This window comes from Homarus americanus, unplaced genomic scaffold, assembly GCF_018991925.1.
Source record: "Homarus americanus isolate GMGI-L3 unplaced genomic scaffold, GMGI_Hamer_2.0 scaffold42286, whole genome shotgun sequence".
In the NCBI taxonomy this organism is placed as follows: Eukaryota; Metazoa; Arthropoda; class Malacostraca; order Decapoda; family Nephropidae; genus Homarus; species Homarus americanus.
Window position 1 is genome coordinate 1 of NW_024720932.1, and position 25,796 is coordinate 25,796.

Consider the following 25,796-nt stretch of genomic DNA (forward strand, 5'->3'; position numbering starts at 1 on the left):
AACATCTTAATTTTTATGATGGTACATGCACACAATTAATACTTAAAGAAATACAGTGCATGAAGTTAATGTCATTCAAATAATGAACTCAACTCTCCCTCTCACTACACTTTCCTTTGGCTCTTCCTCTCAGAAATTTTTTGGGGAAAACCACTAGAATTTTAATAAATAATACCTCAAACTAAAGTTAGGATAATACAATTGACATTGCAGGATTATGTAAGACCAGGAATATTTTGAATATAAATGTCATATATTTTAAAAGATAACAATTACCCTGAAAGAAAAAATTTTATCTAAAATTTGTATATTAATGAAATATCTAAGTATTCAAAATGATCACCAAATTGTAGAAATTCCAGCAATATAAATACTATTCTGACCCGGAGTAATTTGTATGAATTTTGTAGGCTAAAACAAATATCTTCAGTTAATACATCTTTAATCTTACAGCACTATCTGTCAATCAAAGTACACACCCTCCCCCTCTTCCAACGGCGGTCAGTCAACCCTCCCCACCAACATTATCCCCTTCCAGGAGTTTTTTGTGATACTTGACAACAATGCCTCAGACTAAGTTAGGATAATATAATTGCTGGATTCAACATTACATGGCTGCTTGCCCAGGCGGAGCAGGCGGGAGGCCGAATCTAAAAATAGCGTCGAGCCAGACACTCTCCATAAAGGGGTACGCACATGTGTTGAGCATCCGGGTTCAGCAGGGTACAGCGTGGTCGTGGGAAACACGGAATGTGGGACGCGTAAAGTGAGTTGACTTGTGTGTGTGTGTGTGTGTGTGTGTATATATATATATATATATATATATATATATATATATATATATATATATATATATATATATATATATATATATATATATATATATATATATATATATATATATACACACACATATATATATATATATACACACACATATATATATATATATACACACACATATATATATATATATATACTACATATATACCAAATTTCCGTAAGGGTGAATTTTTCGGCAGTATAACAATTTTTCGGGTCATAATTTCAAAATTCCATGTTGGCGAATTTCCGTAACCCCGGATTCTCTGATGCAGGGGATGCCTGTACTAATACCAAGTTACTGTAATAACACTGTTTTTGTACGCAAGTAAAAACCAGTTCTATTAAGAGTATACTTTACTTTTTCCTTTCTCTGATGCCTCAGATTCACAGCCATCCGTATAGCCTCTTCTCTTGGTCTTTTGTCTTGAAGTATAACTTATAAGAGCTGCCATGGCTTCTTCACTAGGGGTGAGTGGTGTTATCTCAGGGTCATTAACACCTAAAATAATAAAAATTCATTAATATTCACTGCATAAATTTCTAATATGTCCCTACAATAACATTAAATATACAATCACAAAACTTCATCATTAATCTCTCTGAATAGCCATTCCAATTACCCTTCCCTCTTCCTCACTCTGTCCCCTCAAAGTGGGAGACTTAAGTACAACAACTGACCACTAATAGTCAGATCTGCCTAAACAGCCTTTGACCTACAGTGAGGAGGAAAGTCTGTTATATCAAGGGTCCATTAGATGTAAAACTTCCATCTAACAAACTACTATATATAGATATTAAAGTTCGTTATATTGAGGGTCTGTTAGATGTGAAACCCCAGCTAACAAATTATAAGTAAAGGGAGGTCCATTATATGGAGGTTTCACTGTACTCGGGTATCCTGTTTCCCCTTTTGATTTCATGTCATTCCTCCATTTCTTAATAAGTTTCAGCTGACAAAAGACAGAGCCAAGAGAGGAGGGAGGGTTTCTAAGCTGCCTGATTATGGGCACTACCAGAAAAGGGGATTTCAGGATAAATCCTCCATTTCTGCATTTCACTTTAACATCAGGTGGCCCTGTTACAAAAAAAAAGAAATAATGCTAATAGAATAGGGAGGAGGTGGTGCTACAATAGCTCAAGGATTAGAGAGACTTGTTCCTATCATATTTTAGGGCACATGAGTCACTTTTTTGTCTGAAAAAAAAAGGCAAAAAAAATCAGCGTGCATCCTATATATGAAGTTGCAGTCTCCCATATGCTAATGAATGCCCCAATTGCTGTCTCTAGTAGGCTAAATTTTACATAACCTAACTCCAGAATTAAAAATGTTATTATTATTTTAATTAATTCAAAAAATAATTATTGTAAATATAAAAGCTCGATTTATAACTACAGGTACTGTAATGATGATGATAACCTACACGGCAGACACCCATCTCTTCAGAGTTAGCTAAGCAGTACCGGTAACCATTTCTGAACTCTTACAAGCATTACAATCTATCAATCCCGTACCTACACATTTATTTTTAAATCTACAAATACTTGATACAAATGAAGATTTACAGATAACTTTCTTTTCACATTTGCATCTGTTAACATCGCTGGCAGCTTTATAGCCAGGTTAGACTCATCACTGTAACCCCCAAGCTACTGGGCCAGGCTGTGAGGTGTTATGGTTGTTTTTCATCTCATATTTTTGGGTAGATATACGTAAATTACTTTATTTATTTTTACTCATTTACATGCACACACCATCCTACATACATATTGTGAAAAATGTAAAAGAAATAATTGTCCTAAGGGCAAACACAAAGGGATTATACATTTCTTTCCACACGAGTTAGCTGGCTCAGTGGGGGAGCGGGAGGAGGCGAGGGGTGTGCAGGGGAGGGGGGTGTTGACAACGCGAATTGGCTGTAACGCGATTTATGAATAGAGGAACGATATTTATATAACGCGAACGCTTGTTTGCTGTAACGCGATTTTTGCTTACTATTTCTCCAATTTTGTGGTATTAACTGTGAATATGGTAAAGAAGAATATCTCCAAGAAGCGTTCTGGTGACCGCATTCCCAGTGATGATCGTAAAAGAAAGGCTATAACCCCTGAAGAGAAGCTCGATGTTATCTACCTCAAAATCACCCTTCTCCCCCATCAAGTTATATTCATATATTTTCAAGGTAAAGTGTTACATTTACTGTATGATTTCATTATTAGATATGAATGTAACATTTATTTAGACTGTGCTATCCTTTGCGTTATGCTAACTACTAAATTTTTTTCGATTTCAAGTAGTAATCTGCACCTAACCCTATTTTCTCCATAAGCCCTGTTATTTCTATTACGCGAATTTCTATAACACGATGTTTTACAAGAACACAACTATCGCGTTATAGCAGAACTGACTGTAATGTTATTTAATGTTAATAAATGGAACAATATAAGTAGCTAACCATTAATGGTAAAGGAAAAAAGTGACACTGCGCTTATGTAAGTGCGCACATGTGAAAACACATCGTCATTACTCTACATAAGAATATGAAAGCAACACTTATTCACTGCTCATATATATATTAAAGGGTTAAATGTTGTACTCTGTATAGACAAACAGAGAGAAGGAGCCGAAATGCCGGATGTAAACAAACCTTAATTTCCCGCGGCTTTGTTGTTGTTGCTTTTTTACGGGGATTAGCCCACCCGGGCACAGGTCACTGACCCACATTGGGGCCTGAGGGGCGAAAATGTAATACTCCTGCAATAATAATAATAATAATAATAATTCAGATAAAAAAAAAACTAAAATCGTTCCGGACCACGGGAGTTTCTGGACCACAGAATGCCGGACTAGAGAGGTACAACCTGTACTTTATATGCAAATGGTGACTGTGAAACTTTCATTTGGCTTTTATTTACTGGTTTGGCAATACACTATTTTTTGCTAGGCATTAACATACCTAGGTATAAGCTAGGCGCCGCATTCTGGACTATATCACAAAAACTGGTTTTTAGAATAAACCGGCTTTTTTGTTGGAACTTATTTATTGGTAATACTTTATTCATTCCTCATATTTACTGAATACATTATTTTAAGAAAACTCTGGCTACAGGAAGAAAATCCACAAAAAAGTTTTTTCCTAAATACTCCTTGTTATGGTCTTACATTCTGTAAAATACGGTACTTTACAGTATACAGTGGGGTCTGCTATAACGAACGGATCCTACTACGAATATTCCTATAACGAACGGTTTTACCTATAAAATTGAGAATGCTATAACGAACGAAACTCCTACAACGAACATTATTTAAATTTTTTTTTTTTTTTCTAATTTATTGTTTTTTTATTACAAATATTAATGATATTCTTTATTTCAGGGGTTTAGATGCATATTTATGCACTTTTTACAATTTTTTTCAATTTTATATTATATTTTTCAGTGTTAAGTGGTTGTATTTGGGGGCCTGGAACGGATTAATCCTATAACGAACGAATGCTATAACGAACAAGGTTCTAGAACCAATTAGATTCGTTATAGCATACCCCACTGTATGAGTTAACCCATTGTCATCAGGTTGAGTGGGTAACACTCTTTTACTGTGAAGATTTGTTGTTATCCTGGAACCTCCAGGAACGAATAAGCCACTGGAATTCAGAGCCTCAATTAATAGTGAAGAATTATGTCCTGTCCAAAACAATTCAGTTAAAATTGTTTCCTGGGCATGAACCACATATAAGCCAGTTTCACCAAGGACAGCTGACAAAGCCATGAGATGCTTGCTTCCAGTACAGTCCTCATGCCAGCAGCATCTGGTGTTCTTAGGGCCAAGCAGTCACCCATATAAAAACAGTACTCACCCGACCCAATGTTGCTTAACTTCGCTGATCAGACAACAAGTGGTGTTTCCAATGTGGTACAGTTTCATCTATTATCAAAAAACCCATAATATCCCATTACCAAACTTAAAAGGTAAGGGAAACAGTATTGGTAACCCTTATGAAGTTTATGACCTAAGAATGAGGAAAAAAGGCACTAACAGGTAAAGACATGGGAAGAGGCTTCAGATGTAGTTAAAGTTTGAGTTAAAATCAATTCCTGCTAGGTTGAAAAGGATCAATCAATTTTGTAAATTCATAACACATTATGGGTATCCATTATTTAGCGATCGGGATGCGTTCATGAAAAAAAATTGCTACGTACAGGGTAATGAACAGTACGTACAGTGCTCAATAACACGTAAAAGTTACAATAACAGCGATACACAGCAATAGGAATGATGCACAGCGATAAAAAATGTACGGATCAATCACTCGAGCACACAATATCACAATAGTACAAGGTAATGAACAGTCCGAATAGTACTCAATAACATGCCAAATTCACAACAATAACAGCAATGTACAACAATAGGAACTGTGTACAGCGATCGATAATATATGGAGCAATATAATAAAGCAAAGAAGTCAATGTTCAAAGACAGGCGATAAGCAACAGTATAGTAACGCCGTGGGTTGATAGGTGGCGCGCCAGTAGCATACCCCTACAATAAGAGTGTTAGGGTACCAACCCTGGGGACAATGAAAGGCCGCGTCCATAGTCTGTTTATTAGCGAAGGTGACAAGGGGGGACAGACATGTCCACACTGATTGGAGGCTGAACCAGAACTGACAGTTGAATTCCGCTGTTGGTGGACCCATACACTGTTGCCAAACTGGCACATATCCCAACAAAGAGGTTTCCATATAACAAACCTAGATATGATATGTGCCCCTTCTAGTTACCAAAAATTTAATTTCTGCATTTTGCTGAAAAAGCTATACTGTACAGTGAACCCTCACTTTACGCGGTTAATTCAACCCACAGGGTACCGCGGAAAGTGAGAAACGCGGAATGTGGGACCGCGTAAAGCGAGGGTTGACTGTATAATGATTTCTAAAATCTTTTCTAAAATTTAGGTTCGCTGAATCATAGGTACAGTATCTTATATATGGTCTCCCTATCCAAATACATCAGCGTCGACCTTGAAAATCCAACATTGCTCGTTTTGGTCCTGGAGACATCACATTTTGCATTTAATTTACCGTACACCACTTTATTTTGTTAAATACACCTTTTTTGTATTACTCATGATTATATGATAGTGGATAGATAGGTAAATAGAAAAAGGAATTAAAAACTATTTTTTTCTTTTTTACTTACATGTGGCAATTCTAAATGAATGTGACTAGCAGAGGCCTCCGCTCCACAACAAGTATGCTATACATGTATTGAGTTTCAGACATCACTTACATAAAATAAATAAAATTTACATAAATCTACACATACAGTATTTTACTTTTTATTGTATTCAAATTTGTAGATATTATTCACGGAGGTAATTCTTAGGAGCACGCTATTATCGGATACGGCACAACGGTACAGTTTTACCACATATACGCTGTGACAATCCCGCCACTACACCATGTTGTGCTGATACTGAACCCTAAAATACTGACAAATTACATTTATATACACTATACTGTATACAAGTATAGCAAGAATTTTAAAATTTTCAAGGACATATACTGTAGATACACGCCTTTAACATGGTGTCTCTTACCTTAGTATATGTTAATCTTTGCCCTAAGCCTTGTACAGTAAGGGTATTAAGTGACAGTAGAGATGCCCACTTAACTGTACAGAATCCCCATTTTTTCGACTTCCCTCCTGTTTTTTTCCCAGTGAGTTGAAGATTGCTAAATCAAACAATTGCTGAACCAAATTATCGCTAAGTGAACAATCGCTAAACGACGGATACCTGTATAAGTGTCTTTAATATGTCAAGTAAAAAGGAAAACAGAACAAAAATCTATTACAGGTTGACAACCCTTTATCCGAAATTCCGAAAACTGAAAAGCTCTGAAAACCGAAAAAAATTTTGTGGAGCAATTTTTTTTTTTTTTTTTAGCCCACCCGGGCACAGGTCACTGACCCACGTCGGGGCCTGGGGGGTGAAAATGTAATAGTAATAATAATTATTATAATACAGGTAATAATAATAATAATGATAATACAATAATAATAATAATGATTCATAGTAAATAAAAATGTTAATAAAAAATACACAAAAATAAAATAATAATAATAATAATAATAATAATAATAATAATAATAATAATAATAAAGAAATACAGGAATGAAAAAATATCAAAAGTGAGAAACATGACCTAGACCAGTGATTCCCAACGTGGGGCCTACGCCCCACTGGGGGGCAATTCAATAATAATAGGGGGGCAATATGAAAAATATAGTAATATCAACATTTTTTTTTATTTTACCCTATATGGGTAAAAATTATAAATTTATAGGGTAAAATTGTAATTACAACCTAGCTGAGCACAACAGCTTGTGCAATCTAGTCAAGTGTTCACCCACTAATGTTATCGTGCATCTGGCACCAGCTATATGCGTGGCTTCTGACTTGTTTAACTTTGCAGTTCTTCATCTGCTGTCAAGGAAGAAGGTGAGTTTTAGTCAGCTGCTCAACGCTCCCACTGAAGCTAAAAAAAACAGAGGAAACTAACTACAACCAAATTAAATGTGCACAATAAAGCATGGAAGCAGTATTGAATTAAACACAAATGCAAGTTTCATGTTGATATAGTTATCTGTCTCTGTTTTTTAGCTTCACTGAGAGGGCTGGTTAAAGTGCTTTTCATTATGATTATTGATCTTGTTATTCTCTGAAAATAATGTATAAAAATAATCATTCATTGATCTTGTCACAGTAACATTAATTTAAAACTGTGAATATAAAGCTCAATATTTACTTGAAATGGAAACTGCATATTGACATTGTGCCTTGTATGTTACAGAAGTTAGATATTAAATTTATTTTCCTAAGTATATAAATATTTTATTTTCACTTTTCAGTTACCCCCATGATGCATAAAATGAACAGTGTGCACGCCAAAAAAAAAGTTCGCCAGTATTCAGATGAGTACTTGCTGTTTGGGTTCATACCAGCGACTCATGATGAAAGGTTGCCTTTTTGTCTGTTGTGCCACCAATGTTTGACTAATGAATCCATGAAGAGAGGTCGTCTCGAAAATCATTTGAAGGCAAAACACAGTATTCATGTTAATTCAAAACTGGAGTATTTTAAATCCCTAAAGGAGAAGTTTGAAAAAAGATCAACAAAAAATTCATTGTTCTCTGCAAGAAGTGCAAGCAAGGATCGTGGTCTTGAGGCTAGTTATGAAATTTCTCTTCTCATAGCAAAATGTGGCAAAAATCATACAATAGGGGAGAATTTAATTAAGCCCGCAATATCAACTTTTCTGAAAGTAGTTCTTGAAAAAGATGACCAAGATCTCAAAAGCATGCCGCTCAGTAATAATACTGTTAGTAGCAGGATTGATGAAATGAGTTGTGATGTAGAAGTACAACTTGTTGAAAAATTAAAATATACAAATTTTTCAATACAGTTGGACGAATCAACTGTAAGAGATAGTGAAGCTCTGTTAATGGCCTATGTAAGATATGTTGATAATGGAGAATTTATTGAGGATATGCTATTTTGCGAAGCATTAGAAACCACCACTATTGCAATTGATATATATAAGAAATTAAAAACATATTTAGATGATAAGCAGATACCAATGGAGAACATTATATCTTGTGCTGCAGACGGTGCTCCAGTGATGATGGGCAAGAAAAATGGAGTTTTAAAATTATTGAAAGACGACAATCCCCAAATGTTGTTAGTGCATTGTGTTATTCATAGACAGAATTTAGTTTCCAAAAAAGTTTCCCCTGTTCTAAACGAGACATTGAATGCAGTTATAAAATGCATCAACACTATAAAAGCTAATGCCAAATGTGAGCGTCTTTTCAAACAATTTTGCAAGGATCAAAATGCAGACTATGTAAGATTATTACTTCATACTGATGTAAGGTGGTTATCAAATGGGAATTGCCTGAAAAGATTCATGGAATTATTTGATATTCTTAGTGAGTTCTTGGATGACAAACCTTATATGACTCTGTTACTGACAGTTGATGGTAAAGCACTTGTCAGTTATTTAGCAGATATATTTGAAAAACTCAATGTCTTAAATAAGGAGCTCCAAGGAACAAATATGACTTGTTAATTCAAAGGCCAAGATATTTGGCTTTATATCATTTCTGGAATTATCCCAAGAAAATATTTCTGTCAAAATATTTGAACAATTTTATTGGCTGAATAAATGTGAGGTAACAGATGCTACTTGTCTTGTTATTGTGGAGCACTTAAAAATAATGGTAAGCGATTTCAACTTCAGATTTTCTGATTTGAAAGAAATTAATTATCCATCTTGGATGACTCAGCCATTGCTAGTGGATCTGTCAGATGTAACCATGGAGTATCAAGGAGAACTTTCAGAATTACAAAATGATGACTCGATTAAAGCCCTGTTCAAAATAAAAGGAACAATGATGTGGCTCTGTGAAGAAACACAAGCTAAATATCCAAATACAAGTAGTTTGGCAAGATCACTACTGTTACCATTCCCATCGTCATACTTAGTGGAATGTGGATTTAGTGCTGTGAATGACTTATTACTGAAGAAAAGAAACCGACTGGATATCACTAAACGAGGCGACTTGAGATTGAAATTAACAAAATTTCTGCCTCGGATAAAATCTCTTTGCAGTAGACATCAGGCTCAAGGGTCTCATTAATTGATTGTAATTGAATTTATTTAATGTGATGGTAGATATGTTATACACATTATAAAATGGATTTTATTTGATTAAATTTGAAGTTAAACCCTTTAGTTTTATTTGAAAGATACAATTTTTTATGTTATACTTCTTCAAAACTGATATTGTTATATCATACTAAACAATTAACGGGTGGGGGACATGAAGAAATTTGTGATAAAAAAGTGGGGCATGGTACTAAAATGGTTGGGAACCACTGACCTAGACCTATGAATTATTATTACTATAATTATTATTATTATTATATTTTAGCCCCCAGGCCCCAATGTGGGTCAGTGACCTGTGCCCGGGTGGGCTGATCCCTGTAAAAAAAAAACATTCTGAAATCCGAAAAATTCCAAAAACCGAAATGCATCTGGTCCCAAGGATTTCGGATAAGGGATTGTCAACCTGTACCAACAGTTTCATTCCACACAGAAAACAACCACCACATACACATCTTAACAGAGAATAAGAGAAACATCTAGTAACTATCACGTGCGTCAATCTCAGATGATTTCCCTTTCTCTTGTGATTGGTTTATGATTATGTTAACCGAGCGACGATTGGCCAACTAGCTCCTGCAACGCCATCTACCTTCAGACAAGAAAACTGAATTTACAGGGTAAACACTAGAGTTACAGACTACTTCGGACCCCGTAAGTCAATTTTGAGTTTGGGAAATTTACGGGACCGTAAGGAGTCTATAAGTTACGGTACTGTATCTCTGCTACTGTACCCATACTGTACAGTACAGTACAGTACTGTATGTGAGAAGTGCAAGTTAGTGTTGCCATTGCCGCCAGGTATTTTCTGGCAGATAAAAACAAAGAATTGCTGAACCAGGTATAAATGTACCATTGAGCATTAAAAAAGGTAACTGTTAAGTTTACCAGTTTTGGGCAATTTTAATGATTTATGCCTAACAAAAATGGTGGGCAGATATTTTGCTGGTCAAAATCTTATATTTATTAAATTTATATAATAGGTACCCTGTACTGTAATGTCTTTATTTTGGAGGCGATTAAGCCATAGTAAGGTTATGTAAGGTTTACAGTGAAGTGGTGACAAAACATCCTGCAACCAACAAAAACAAAGATCAGTGAAGATCTGTTCGTACTTACTGGCCGGAGAGAGCAAGTTACTCAGAAGCATTTGAAAAATTTTCATTTAAGATTTTGGAGGTAGGGAGGTGTAGTACTGTACGTTACAAAATAAAGTTTTCAGTGGCATAATAATTCTTTTATTATTAAATTAATTCTATATTTTCCTCCTATTTCAAAATCCTGCTAACTTTGAAGGTTAATTTATAATTGTTTGGATCAAGAAAAGGTGTAACTATGTGCAGAGAGGTCTTGGAATACGTACAGTACTCAAACTATAAAAAAAATAAAAAAAAAATAAAAAAAAAATAAAAATAATCATGGCAAAACAGAAGATATTAAGATAAGCAAATTAAACTACAAAAATCTCTGAAAAAGAAAATTAAATATATTCTAAATATTATCTAAGCTAATTAAAAGGCAAGGGAACTTTCATCTGATTTAAGTAGCTTCTCCTTAACAAGTAAACTAAATAATTTTCTGTACAGCCAACACAATAGGACATGCTTTCTCAACACTCTAACATAACATTACGTGAAATAGCTGTACGAGTTTAGGGTTGCCACCTTAATAGCCGATTCAGAATAAAAGGTTCCATTGGTACAGTACTGTAATTTTATTGCACTTTATAAATCTGGAACCTTCAAATGTTTGGCTACAACAAATTTTTCCCTCCTACTGTATGCCATTACCTGTGTGCCTTCAATACTTGGGTGAATTAAAAAATGACATGCCCAGATTTAGGGAAGAATAAACCACTGGTTATACATAGCTTGGTGGTCTATTTCTGTTCAAATCTGACAGCTATTGGTAAACCCTGATTTACCCTCCTGGAAATAATCACCTAATAGCTTTGTCGGCTATCCTTCGTCAAATTGTCTCAGTGTTGCCATACAGTGTACTAGCCTAAAATTCTACAAATCCAGAGGCAAAAATTCCCCCAAATTCCCCATTTCTCTTAATATTTCAGTGAAAGTCGATAATTCATAAAATAATAAACCATACAATATGCAGTATTGTAATAGTAAATATAAAATACCAGTACAGTATGGTCAAAATTTGTTAATCAGGATAAGATTGAATGACACTTCATATTTACATGAGTAATTGATTTGTAAATATAGTAGCCTGAAAAAAAAGCAGATTTAAGGATGAATTTTAAAGGATTAAAATGTTAATACAGTAAACATAAAATTATAAAATTATAATTTTAACTTTTTCCATTCGGCCAAGTTATCTACATTTCACTACTTTATCAATACAAAATTACTTGCATGAGTTCATCTTTTTTAACATCTTATCACTAATGTAGTATCTTACATGATTTAGTGGGAGAAGGAGAAGCCACACACAGACTCTTGTTCAGGTGGTTTATTCTGTCTGGTGTTACCGCGAGCCTAACACATTCTTGATTACACAAGCCCAAACACATTCTAACTTTGGTAAGAAGTAACATAATTAATAATGTATATATAATCAATAAAGGCAGCATTTACACATACAGTCGGCCCTTAACATACGCGGGGATTAGGTAACAGAGATACCCGTGAATGTTAAAAATCATTGCACTTTTGCTGCCCTCCCCCCCCCTAAAAAACCCCTGGCCCCCCCATGTCCTTATTTACCGTATATACCTGTGTGTAGTTCGAGTTTTTAAGACCAAATTATTTTGCAAAAAATTGGGGGTCGACCTCTAAAAGGGTAATAGTTTCGTTAGGTTGAAAAATATTTACCAGTAACTACCAGTAAACAATGGAAACGACGCACCAACGCACCACCAGCTGTGAGTGTCGGTACAGTCGCCAGGGCAGTCTCTTGCGTCATCATAGCTAGCCCAAAGTAGCCAAATCCATGGTATGGTATACACAGGACGATGTAAAACAAAGTATTCATTTGTTAAAGTTTATTTATAGATACTGTACATAAATTTTTGTTCATTACATTTGAAACATCAATCTTTGTTAATTAAATTTGATACAAAAGAAAACTACGATACCGTATTTTCATTAAAATATTACATCACAAGTATATTTTACCTTAACTGTGACTGAATGAATATATTCTCAGAAATAAATATGGAATGTAATATTTTGGCTGAAATGACGTACATATTACTGTACAGTGGAAAGTGGGATAAAATTATGAAAACAATGACTTTCGCTTTCTTTCGTTGTTCAAAAGATTTTACCGTAATCGCTTTTCGAATGGTTTTCAGTTAAAAAACTGTTGTACTGTACTCATACTGTATTACAATAATATTCTATCCTATCATTAGCCTTATAATCCCACAACTGAAAACCATTCGAAAAGCGATTACGGCAACATCTTTTGAACGAAAGAAAGAGAGAGAGTCATTGCTTGCGTCACAATTTTATCCCACTTTCCACTGTAATACGTACATCATTTCAGCAAAAATATTACATTTCTATGTTCTCAGAAATAAATGGTAGTTTTGTTGAAACGTAATGTACAGTATTTAATATTAAAATGCAAAAACAGCTATAAAAACAATTAATACACCCGTAATGTACTGGCTGGCATCTCCACTCGTCCCTGCTCCTGCGTCCAAGGTCACCTCACCACTCCTCCCAACTCGCTCCCTCCGCACCGTCACTACTGCCGACAACAAACACAAATGTTTTGTGAATAACTGCACCTCCACTTCCTATGTACAGTACCTGTACTGAACTGTACTGTGCTGTGCATTTTTACAAACAATAAACATGGCAAGAAAAGCTATTAAAAAAAAGAGATAAGAATTTCACTTTACTGTACCGTACCTCTCCTCGGCGACAGGGCGGGGGTCATCGGGCTCATCGTCACTCAATTCCATAACAGGTGGTGAAGTGGGGGCGACTGTGGATTCAGCTGCTTCCTCACTGCCGCCAGCGATTGATGGTGTTAAATCTCTCCTTCGGTGATCAAAGAACATGGTGATGGGGAGTTGTCGTCTCTTTCTTTCATTTCTTCCATGATGTTTTTGTATGGAGCGAAAACGTCATCTATCCCTCGCATGAATTTCAGGGCACGCACCATGGAGGAGTCCATACTATAGGCCAGGTTTTTCAGTGCCTCAATATTCCTGGTCATCTCCCCCAACTTCTCCAACGTTATTTCTTGATGCTCTTCCTCATCCTCTTTCCCTTTCGCTTCCTCTTCCTTGCCTGAGTCTACTAACTCCTGTAGATCCTCCTCGGTCAGCTCAGTGTCGTGCTCTACAATTAGCTCCCTAATCTCGTCCTCTGCCATGTCCCGGAAGCCTTCAGCAGCCACTTTCCTTGACAGTGCCAGGGTCTTTCTGAATATTTTCATTAAAATCCATCAAAATCATTTTCCTTGTCATCGTCTTAAGCACCAAACAGCTCCTCCCAGTCTTCTCCTTGAACAGGGCTAGAGGGTACGTGTTTTTCGAATCGTTTTCAATTAAAAAAATGTTACAGCACATGTATATTTTACCTAAACTGTGCCTGAATGAATATATTCTCAGAAATAAATAGTAGTTTTGCTGAAACATGATGTATTTCAATGTAAAATAGGATAAAATACATGACGAAAACAAAAGACTTTACCTAACCTTCCAATGTTCAAGAGATGTTACTCGTTTTTTTAATAGTTTTTGGTTAAAATACTGTTATATTACAATGATATTATATTCATACTGTGCTTGATATACTACATTCACGGAAATGTAATATTTTTGCTGATATGACGTACGTATTACAGTGGAAAGTGACGAAAACAATGACTTTCGCTTTCTTTCGTTCAAAAGATGTTACCGTAATCGCTTTTCGAATGGTTTTCAGTTAAATAAACTGTTGCATCACAAGTGAATTAGGATAGAATATTATTGTAATACAACAGTTTTTTAACTGAAAACCATTCGAAAAGCGATTACGGTAACATCTTTTGAACGAAAGAAAGCGAGTCATTGCTTTCGTCACTTTCCACTGTAATACGTACGTCATTTCAGCAAAATATTACATTTCCATATTCTCAGAAATAAATAGTAGTTTTGCTGAAACGTAATGCATTTCAATGTAAATTAGGATAAACTACATGAAAACAAAAGACTTTACCTAGCCTTCCGATGTTCAAGATATGTTACTCGTTTTTTTAGTAGTTTTCGGTTAAAATACTCTTATATTAGTGATATTCTATTCATACTGTGCTTGATATAATACATTCACGGAAATGTAATATTTTTGCAACTACAATGTTGATGTCAACACAAGCGTGGTTACAGCGAGACTGACTGAGTGAGGGAGAGCTATGCGTGTGCGTGCGTGTGTGTGTGTGTGTGTGTGTGTGTGTGTGTGTGTGTGTGTGTGTGTGTGTGTGAGGTTGCGGGAGCGGGCGGTGTCCCGTGTTCGGTGCCGCGCGCGAGTTGAATGGCGCGCGATTTGAATGTACTTCAATTACTTCAATGTACAGAATATTCCTCCGGCGGGGCAATCCGCGTATTTGCGAATCCGTGAATGCTAAACCCACGTATGTGAAGGGCCGACTGTATATGACAACTAACAGAAGTAATGATAAGAGGATTACAAAACATTTTGAATGAAGCATTCCAACACATGTCATTTCCTTTGTTTTGTTTTTAGATTACCTTGTATTGTATCTTATTTATTTATCATTTTCACCACTTATCAGCTTACTACTAGTTATTTTGGGCGGTTGGTTTATCCAGTGTTAGTACAGGAAAAAGATGGTGACTGGGGAACCTGTGATGTCTGGTAAGGTCACACTGGATAACACAGTGTCCAGGCTGAGGCTCAAACCCTTGACATATTGGTGAAAGATACATGCGTTATCGTTATATCACCAACAGTTGAAGAAATTCTTTCAGCTGTGGCGCTAGAGTAGGGAAGTCATAGAAAACCAGAAACAAAATATGACAAACTAGGAAACACAGGAGCATCATCTCTGCTTTTCATCTCTTAATTTGTTTCCAAAACACTTCAATTGGGAGTAAAATTTTGATTCAGTACAAAAATCCCCCAAATTGAGATTGACTATCCCCATTTCTCCATGAATGTCTCAATTTCCCCATGTCTGGCAACAATGCCTTATTGTTTACCATTTTTGTTTACATGCACTGTTTTGGCACACAGGAAATTGTATGGACTACAGTATTCCCATGGCCTACATGCACTGTATACCTATATTGTCTATATTCATGCTGAAGTGTACAGTATAACTGCATAGTTTATAATCATGCTTATCTAATTATAAACCTGTATGCCAATTTTACTGAATAAATAATAATAATATTAATATTATTATTATTATTATTATTATTATTATTATTATTATTGTTGTTGTTGTTGTTGTTGTTGTTCCCCTTTTTTTCATTTTTACAGTTACAATTATTTTTTCCAGTGCTTTACTGTAAGAACAAAAACCCCAAAGGTACAGTGGGGTATGCTATAACGAATCTAATTGGTTCTAGAACCTTGTTCGTTATAGCATTCGTTCGTTATAGGATTAATCCGTTCCAGGCCCCCAAATACAACCACTTAACACTGAAAAATATAATATAAAATTGAAAAAAATTGTAAAAAAGTGCATAAATATGCATCTAAACCCCTGAAATAAAGAATATAATTAATACTTGTAATAAAAAAACAATAAATTAGTAAAAAAAACAAAAGAAAAAAATTGTTGTAGGAGTTTCGTTCGTTATAGCATTCTCAATTTTATAGGTAAAACCGTTCGTTATAGGAATATTCGTAATAGAATCCATTCGTTATAGCATACCCCACTGTACTTCTCTTTTTTTTTTTTTTTTAGTATCAGATAAGCTGAGGTGCTAACACGGGCATTTGGAAGCATCCTGAACTGAACCTGGTCAGTTTACAGTACTGTACAGTACTGTATAGTCTTGATACTTGATGTGTACAGCATAGTTTATGATTTTTTATTTATTTATTTATTTTTTTTTTTTTTACGGGGAGTAAGGAAGATCCAAACAGGCCTTGAGTAACATTTGTAAGGTCTAAGTCTTCTTTGTTTTCAACCACATCTGAGTCTGTGGATTCCTTATTCAAGGTATTTTATGAAAATGTTTCTGAACTTCCTGATCTCTCAGCACTTACAAAGAGGCCAAGCAACTGTGGGCCATCATTCATTGTTTCTAGAAGGTGATACTACACTTTGTTGGCCCGATATTTGCCCCAAAATGATCTCTGAATTAGATGAAGTCTGGGCTAATATATTGAAAGACTTAAAATTCATTCCTGCAGATAGGAATGCTTACAAGTTTAGTTTTTTGAAGTTCCAATTTAATGACAAAAAGAGTTCCTTATATGAACTTTTCCAGTATTTGTCGGCTCCAAAATATGCTGATATAAGTTATGAAATAAATTTGAAACCAGTTGCTTCTGCACTGTTGCATGAAGAATTCAAATTTAGAAAGTTGGCAGCAGGTATTTGGTCTGCAATTATGATGTGTCAGTTATTGACTAAGTTTGTGCTGGACTATGAGGACAGTTCAGAAGTAGACACATGTTTTGCTGCTGCTATACAAGGGATTCCATATTCCTTGTACAACTCATTTATGGAAATGTTGTTGAAAGCCCTAAAACTAAAAGCCCAGCTAAGGAAGCAAGCCACTAATAATGCTTCAAGTGGTAGTGCTTATTTATTGCTACGTTCTTCCCCTCTTTCTCCTGCTTTGTTTGATGAACAAACATTAGGTAAGTATAGATTAGCTGTTGAGCAAGCTATTATTATTTCTGTTCCCAGGATTCCTCAGACCTTTTGGAAATTTAAATGAGGAAGGTCTAACAGGGGAACAGGACCAGCTGCTAGGTTCAGTTATCAACCTAGAGGAAATTTTAGAGGAAACAATTCAAGATGTAGTAAGGGTGACCGTTTGTTCAGAAGTGGAAGGAGACCTTATTCCACCACATCAGCGGTCATTCCCTTCCAATGAAGCCAGACAGCTGGGTCGTCTAGGGGGTTGGGAAAACAGGTGGACTTCTTCCACATGGGCTTACAAGACAATCAAAGGGGGCCTCACATGGACTTGGTTGAGGCGCCCTCCCCTAGTGTTACCAAAAATGGGTCAAAAACCAACCACTTTACTCACAGAATTTGTAATTCAACTGTTAAACAGAGATGTGATAGAAATGTTGCAGTCAGAGAAGTGTTTCATGTCTCGCCTATTCCCAGTTCCCAAGACAGGCAGCAACAATTTGATGTGGATTTTAGATCTTTCTGTCCTAAACAAGTTCATTACCAAAACAAGTTTCAAGATGCTCACTTACGATCATCTGAGGCATCTACGTACTTCCGCCCAATGCTTGGATCTCAAAAGTGGATCTCGAAGATGCCTATTATGAATTGCCTGTTGCTCCCAGGTACAGAAAGTTTCTAGTATTTGCAGTGGGGGATGTAAGTTATAAATTGACAGTGATGCCATTTGGCCTGACAATTGCAGCAAAAGTGTTTACAAAACTGGTATACATCCCCAGAGATATCCTTGCGAAGGAGGGCATAAGAACTTTTGCTTATCTAGACAATTGGCTGATAGTGGAAAACTCTTTCGAAGATTGTCAAAGGGCGACCCAACGTACACTAGTACTATTTCAAAACTGAGGATTAAAGATAAACCAGGTCAAATCCAATCTCAAACTATGTCAAAAATTGGATTGGTGAGGTCTCCATTTGGACACAAATCAGCAGTAAGTCAGTCTACCAGGAGCAAAGGTAACAGATGTGATAAACCAAGCAGAAGCCTTTTGTGCAAAGAAAGAGGTTTCTTGGCACGATTGGGAAAAACTACTGGGTCTTTTGAATTTTGCCACAATAGTAGTTCCTTTGGGCAAGTTAAGGAAGAAGCAACTAACTCATCGGGGGTGAAATTTGCTTCATAGAAACATAAATTTTGCTATTCAGATCAAGAATCTTCTGTCTTGGTGGAAAATTGGGACAATCTAATCGGTTCATCTCCCTGGGTTCCCCCTCAAACAGACTTGGTTGTTTGTACGGACTCGTCCGAAATAGGATGGGGATACCATTCCTCAAAAGGAGAGTTCCGTCAAGGGAAGTGGAGCAACTCCCTTTGGGGCAAACACATAAACATAAAATAATTAGCAGTAATCCTATTCTTTTTGTTGGCAAACCCAAATTTCAAAAACATATCGATTCTGTTTGCCATGGACAACAGAACGGCAGTGTTTTGTCTCAATCATCAAGGCTCAACCACAACTTGGCCTCTTCTAAACCTATAGGAATAATTTTCAAAGCTTGTGTAACACAAACACTTTACCTCAAAGCAACTCACATACCAGGAGTACAAAACAATTGGGCAGATGCGTTGTCCTGTCAGATATCGAAGTTCAAGAAACTAGTGAGGAGGTTTGGGATGCCACAAATAGATCTCTTGCCTCACAAAACAATCACAAGATGCCAATTTATGCATCGCTGGAGCGGTCGAATCTTTTAGGAAATGCTCTACTCATAGATTGGAACCATTAGAATTCAATCTATCTGTTCCCACCTGTGAAAATGTTGCCCAAAATGGTTTACAAACTCAGATCCTTCCAAGGGAAGGTCCTCTTAATTGCACCATATTGGATCCTACAACTGCGGTGTCTGCATCTGTTGGACTGGTGCCCGCATCCACTACGATTACAACAAGGATATCTAGAACAGGTACTGCACCCTCAGTTCGAGATATCCTTGGCACTTCACGCTTGGAGTTTCTCGAAAGATGTTGAAATAGATTGTTGGGTAATTCCAATATCGTTATCCAAGTGATAGCAGGTCATAGGCCCCAAACTTCTATGCAATATGAGAAAGCTTGGAAAATTTTTCAACAATTTATCAGGTTAATGACTCCAATCACATTGTCCAAAACAGTGGTGTTAGAATTTTTAGATTTTCTGTTCAGAGTTAAAGGCCTTCAAGGATCGACAATTGCATCTTATAAATCAGCATTGGTTGACCCTCTGGCGTGGGGTTTTAATATTACTTTGAACCCAAGAATTTATCAAAAGCTCAGATCGTCCCTTTTATTCAGAGACCTCCTCAGCCTAAGAGAATCCCACCTTGGTCTCTCGATAAAGTTACTAAATTTCTTATGGGGCCTAATTACAATATAAATCTGAACCGGGACAGATTGCTCCAGAAGGCAGCCTTCCTTCTAGCAATAGCAACAGGTATGAGAATCAGTGAACTGATTTCAATTTCCAATAATCCATCATTATTGGTATTTTCTGAGGAAGATGTCACCCTTTTTCCGACGGAGATTCTAAGAAAAATGAAAGGGACGATTTTAGAGCTCAACCTATCAGGAAAAAACGGCTGATGGATGAGACAAGGGTTCCTCATATATTGTGCCCAGCTAGGAATCTTCAAGAATGGTTAACCAGATTCCCTAATTGAATCCCCAATGTATTCTCATCACAGGATGGTAAGAAATTGTCTCCTAGTCAAATGACAAAATATTTATCTCAGTTAGTAAGTCAAGCAGACCCTGGCAAGAAATTTTTGGCACATGACACCAGGAAATATGCAGGGCCTGTGGCCTTTCTGCGGCATATGAGCCTCAGTCAGATCAAAGAAGTGGGCTTTTGGAAATCTTCAAAAACCTTTCAAAACAGTTATCTTCATCTATCTCTGGAAGATGCTTCACATGTAGTGGTGCTAGGGTCCCCTCCCCCACCTAGTTATTCTCCACAACCAGGACCTTCTTCTTCCTCATCAGAGTAAAGTGAGTATCCTAATTGGGATATGTAAATTAACATTTTACCTTCCGGTAAATGCTCCTAATATTGAAAATATTAAAAAAAATAATAATAAATAAATAAATAAATAAAAAATTATAATTATAATCTGGACCTAAGCTAGCGGAGCCTTATATGCAATGTCACCTCCCTCTCCACCTCCTGTTCAGGTAATCAAAGCGAGATGTCGCATTCTAGATTGAACAAAAAGCCATTTTTTTCTAAAACCAGTTTTTGTGATATAGTCCAGAATGCAACGTCGACATCCCACCCATTTCTACCCCTTGAGAGTTGACATTTGTTTACAGCTCGCTCTAGGGCAAGAGATGACGGAAGCAATGCGTGTGATGGAGGGTGCGGGAGGGGGTTTTGAGAATTGCAATTAAATGCCAGGTAGCGACGTGTCCTAATATTACGTATTAAGTTATTATTAGATGTTTTAATTGCCTGTATGTTGGCCTGGCGAGTTATTGCTAGGCATTAACATACCTAGGTATAAAAGCTACACGTTGCATTCTGGACTACGTACTGTATATCACAAAAACTGTTTTTTAGAAAAAAAAAGCTTCTTTTTTCTTTCTATTTTTTAAGGGCATTAGCCCACCCAGGCACAGGTCATTTTTAATGACCCACATCAAAGCCTGGAGGGGAAAATATAATAAAATAATAATGATGATGATGATGATAATAACAATATTTATAATAGTACACTAATAAAATTAAAAAATATATATAAAAATAAATAACAATTATAATAAAAGAAAATAATAATAATAATGATAAAAATTTATAAAAATTATAAATACCCCAGTAATAATAATAATAATAAAGAGCCATAAATAAATATAAAAATTAACAAATATCAAGAGTGAGAAATAATATACTGTAAGTATGTTGTGTTGTCAAAGTAAGAGTGACAATTGAGACCCTGCAGTTGTGTGTAAATGAGGCAGAAAGTCAGATCAGCAACCTTGGACTTGGTCACAATTTTTGTGATGCCATATGGCAGCAGGGTCTACCATTGTATGAGCTTGTTCGCTCGTTCACTCATGTTTTCGCTTATGATCTGTGTTGTGAAGTACATGTACTCAACATTATTGTACCAGGATATAATCAGCCAAGAATACCATTAAAGCATTGTTAACATGTAAAAAGTGGTTACAGTTACATTTACTGTCCTGTACATTCAGTAACTGTTTAAGTACCATATGTACAGTACAATACTGTACATAGCAGAGTGGACATTGTATGCCTACTGTAGGCTAGTATGTAGAGGGTGTATGTACAGTATACAGTGCATGTACAATCCCTGTTTTATGGAGGGAGAAAAGAGTGACAGATAGTAGCACCTGCTACAGTAGACGGTACAGGACAAAGGCAGGCCATCTTATATCATTATACTGTTATCACCATTTGGCCTGCCTGCATCACAAGCTCAAGATGAAAGCATCTGTTGATAAGTACAATACTATAGTGTACACAGTAGTATACTTTGTTTATTTACAATATATTTTATGTGTACAGTAATTTTTGCAAAAATAAATACAGCTCTGTGTCTATCCAATTGCAGTTCGACACGGAAACATTCACCAGTGCCCGGAAAAATTCTGTGGATGTGCAATTTTTTCCGGGATAAGAAAATTTGTCTCAATAGCCAGAAATCTCTCAAACCCAGAAATGGCTCTGCACTAATTGTTCTGGCTAATGGGGAAATTACTGTAGATATTATTTTACATTACAACATATCAGTCTAATACAGTACAAGAGTTTGATGAGACAACCAATGGCTCAGTTACATTTAGTGATACCTGTGCTATTCATTGTCATTTTACTTTGAGTGATGTAGTGCAGAACATATGGTACCAGTACAGCAGTACATTACAGTATGTCATTGCCGCATAGCAAAAGACAAAGGCTCATCACTGAGTTCTTTAAAACTGTTCCCAATCAAGACAAAAGTGATCAAGAAAGGTGAAGAAAATATTTAAAGTCTTAATTATGAATCCATATCAATTCTTGCATGTTATAATCATCAAATACTGAAGTGCATGAAACAAGTGATGATGATGATAGTGAATGGATGATAAGGCCAACACATAATATATTGATGTAGAAAATGATCTGATGTTGATGAAAATGAATGCAACTAACCCTGCCAGTCAAGCAATGTCACCCACCCCAGTTTATGTTAAGTGCCAGCAGCTATACTACTAGTACAGTACTGTAGAGTACTTGTGAAGTCAGGCATCTGAAGCTAGTAGCTTATGTGCCTCTGTGACATCATTCTCATGAATCCTGGTACGTGAGGGATGATTAGTTTGCTAAATTTCTCTGGGTCTTGTTTCCAGTGTTTCTCCGGCCTTGACTTGAACTGATGGATGGAAGTACTTTGCACCACTGACTCAGGCAGGAAATTCCAGCAATGGGCAGCTCTCTGAGAGAAACACATTTGTTGTTGCCTTTTTAGTTGGAACTAAATAAAATTATTACTGCAAGTAGCTAATTTGTTTATATTATACTATACTTATTATTTGCTACACAATATCTCATTAAAAACAATCCAGTGTCAATATATTATGTTTTAGGAAATTTTTTTTTCATAGGAACCTATCTCCCATGATATAATAGGAGCCAATGAGAACATATGAATTAATTTAAAAAATTTTGATTTGCAAAGATTTGCAAATGATTCTTTGGGGAACGTAAACTTTTCGTAAATTGGGGTTTATCTGCATAGTTCACAAAAACTTTTTTTTTTCTCAAAGTGCCATTGACATTGGCAGCAATGTGAGGACCTACACTAAAAACATAATTATATAGATTTAAATGGTGAGTACTAACTTCTAAACTATAAATAAATATACACTTCTAGTAGAAAAACTTTGGTTTAGACCAATTATTTATGTGGTAACCATAAGCAGGTTTATTTTATGGCTGCCATTTTAATAGTGGTATATTCAATGGAGTTTCCACTATACCAAAACATAAATTTTAATGCACAGTAGCTCTGCAAATTGATGACAGAGCAAGGAAAAAATTACTTGAAGCAACTGTTCAGTGATTTGTTCCTGCTAAAATCAGACAAAATTCAGTAATGTTTATTTAAAATTCACCAGAACATCAATGGTGTAGAAGCCAAAGTTGCCATTTTCCAAAGTATTTGTCTCACTTTTTTCTTACTTGGGCATCAAATTTTCATTCAATACATTAAAACATCTTTAAAGTTAAAATTTAATTGTGAATGCGTATTAAATAATTAATGGTAATGAAACATATACTGTATCAATATCATACATTAATTAAGTAGAATCCCTTTGGATACACTTGATAATTAATAAATACACAGTCGCTATCATTTCTTTGACAAATTGACAATAACAATCACTGATTTACATCAGATTTTAGCAGAAATGATAGTACTAAGTTGTTCACTCTTTCTAAAATCAGACATACACTACTTTTATCCACTTTGCCACTGATCAGCTTGTTAGCCACTTTAAGGATGATTTTTTGTGAATATGTCAAAGTTCTGAAGGTTGGGGGTCGCTGCCTACACCACAGAGAAGTAAACTCAACTACTAGGAACAGCAACTCAAACACTGTAATAAAATCTAATGTGAGAGGAGTATTTTCATGTATATTTCATTCAGTAAATTTATAAACAAGTGTGTGCATATCCTGACATAGTATACACATAAAAAGAAACGTCTTAGTCAAAATCATGAAGAAATCAATCCATTAATAACATGGCACCTTATAATATACCTTGGCTGGCAACGCTAAACTCCTACATCACTGTCAACAATGTACTTCCTGGTAAACTTGTCCTGTCTGTCTGACAATAAACTTAAAAGTAAACACTACACATAACCACCATACATGCTTATAACCCAAGCAGACACCATCTTATGATTGCCATCAATAGTACTAAACTAATACAACACGGTGTGTATACCTCTTAAGAGAGCTTTCCTCCGTCGTTCAAGGTCTTTCTTCACTGATGACTTAAAGTCTGTGAATTTCTTCTTCAATTCATTTCTTTCTCTTTGTCTCACAGCGGGATTCACACCGTTGATAGCCGATGCAATGCTATCCCACGCTTCCATTCTTAATCTCATTGGCACAATACTTTCCGACTTTCCTAGTAACACTTTTCGCCTTTTCATTACCTCCTTAACCAACATAATTTTCTCAGCCTCCGAAAAATTAGGCCGTCGTTTTAAATGAGGTTTATTATCCATGGTGACTGGTTTACTCCGCGCTAATGTTTATGTTTACAATTTGCTGCGTACCGGTTTGAATCCTGCTTCCTCATTGGACAAAATATCGAGCTATAAACTGGCGTAAACGGCAGTACACATGCGCGAGACCATTTGATGTGCTGGGCAGGAATCCGGATTTAAAATTAGGGATTAAAAAGATTTACCCTATTTAAAGGGATCTCATTAAATGATTGATTACCGCGGGACGGTGGAAAACACTCGACGTTCAGGTGTAGAGCGGAAATTGTGGGTCACATGTCGTCGAGTACCAGTAGATGAAACAACCAGAAGTAAACTCTAAGTACTCATCGATTACAAAGCAAAGAAGCTGACTCGGACACCGAGGAGAGTAGAATAGTGGTGTGTCTGTCTCCTCGAGATGCGCTAATAACGTGGAATTATCGGTGAATTTTGAACGATGTTTTCATCACTGCAGATTAGTTGTAAATATATTATATTTGGTGTCCCCAACACACTTTATCATCAGAAATATAGCTAAGCTACACTTGAAATAAAAATGAAGGTGGTTCAATGTGGAATCAATACTCAGTTCCTATGATACATTCACCCTAAGTAAGCAATAAAGATATTCACAGTAATTACGGTCGGATTCTTTGTCAGATTAGACCTATCTGAGATAATTTTAATTGATCAGTTCACCAAATAATAGCGTTTAGTCTGTTCTTTTTCATTTTTTTCTGACCTTAATTGTTCGGTGTTATTTAGGAAGAAACTGGAGTGCTATACCGGGAGAAAACCTGTGATGTTTGATAGTGTCACATTGCATAACCATCTACTCTAGTCTGAGATATATACACGTTGCCACTGTACCACCAACACTACATAAACCCCGGAATAAGTTCATGCAGGCTCCGATTCAAAGAAGCCTCAACCTAAACTAACTACGTATACAGTATGACATGGAGGCCACAAGCGCAATCTTAATGATTAAGATACTGTACGTAACACATTTGTAATAAATTATGCTTCAGCGTCCAGAAATATAGTATCATATGTCCAGGTCTTAGTAAAATACGGCATTATATATCTTTTTTTTCTTTTTATCCTCTTCGCCACTGATCACCTCGTTAACCGCTTAGGCTAACTCACTGTTGGCAAATATTGAGCATGTACTGGCTTCTGAATGTGCCTGA

The 25,796-nt window shown here is 36.0% G+C and overlaps 1 protein-coding gene across 2 annotated transcripts; it reads right to left on the minus strand.

The window, feature by feature from the left end:
- Window positions 1-1,012: 1,012 nt before the first annotated feature.
- On the minus strand, window positions 1,013-24,687 carry LOC121861287 (myb/SANT-like DNA-binding domain-containing protein 4). Of its 2 annotated transcripts, XR_006088001.1 has the most exons (3): window positions 24,336-24,687; window positions 22,558-22,814; window positions 1,013-1,324 (listed from the first exon to the last, which is right to left on the minus strand). XR_006088001.1 is itself a non-coding variant. In XM_042358932.1 (2 exons), the coding sequence occupies exons 1-2, from the start codon at window positions 24,619-24,621 to the stop codon at window positions 1,167-1,169; spliced, it is 444 nt and encodes a 147-aa protein (XP_042214866.1). In that variant the 5' UTR covers window positions 24,622-24,687; the 3' UTR covers window positions 1,013-1,166. The 2 variants fall into 2 exon arrangements, 1 of the variants encoding a protein (XP_042214866.1); XM_042358932.1 differs by lacking the exon at window positions 22,558-22,814.
- Window positions 24,688-25,796: the final 1,109 nt, after the last annotated feature.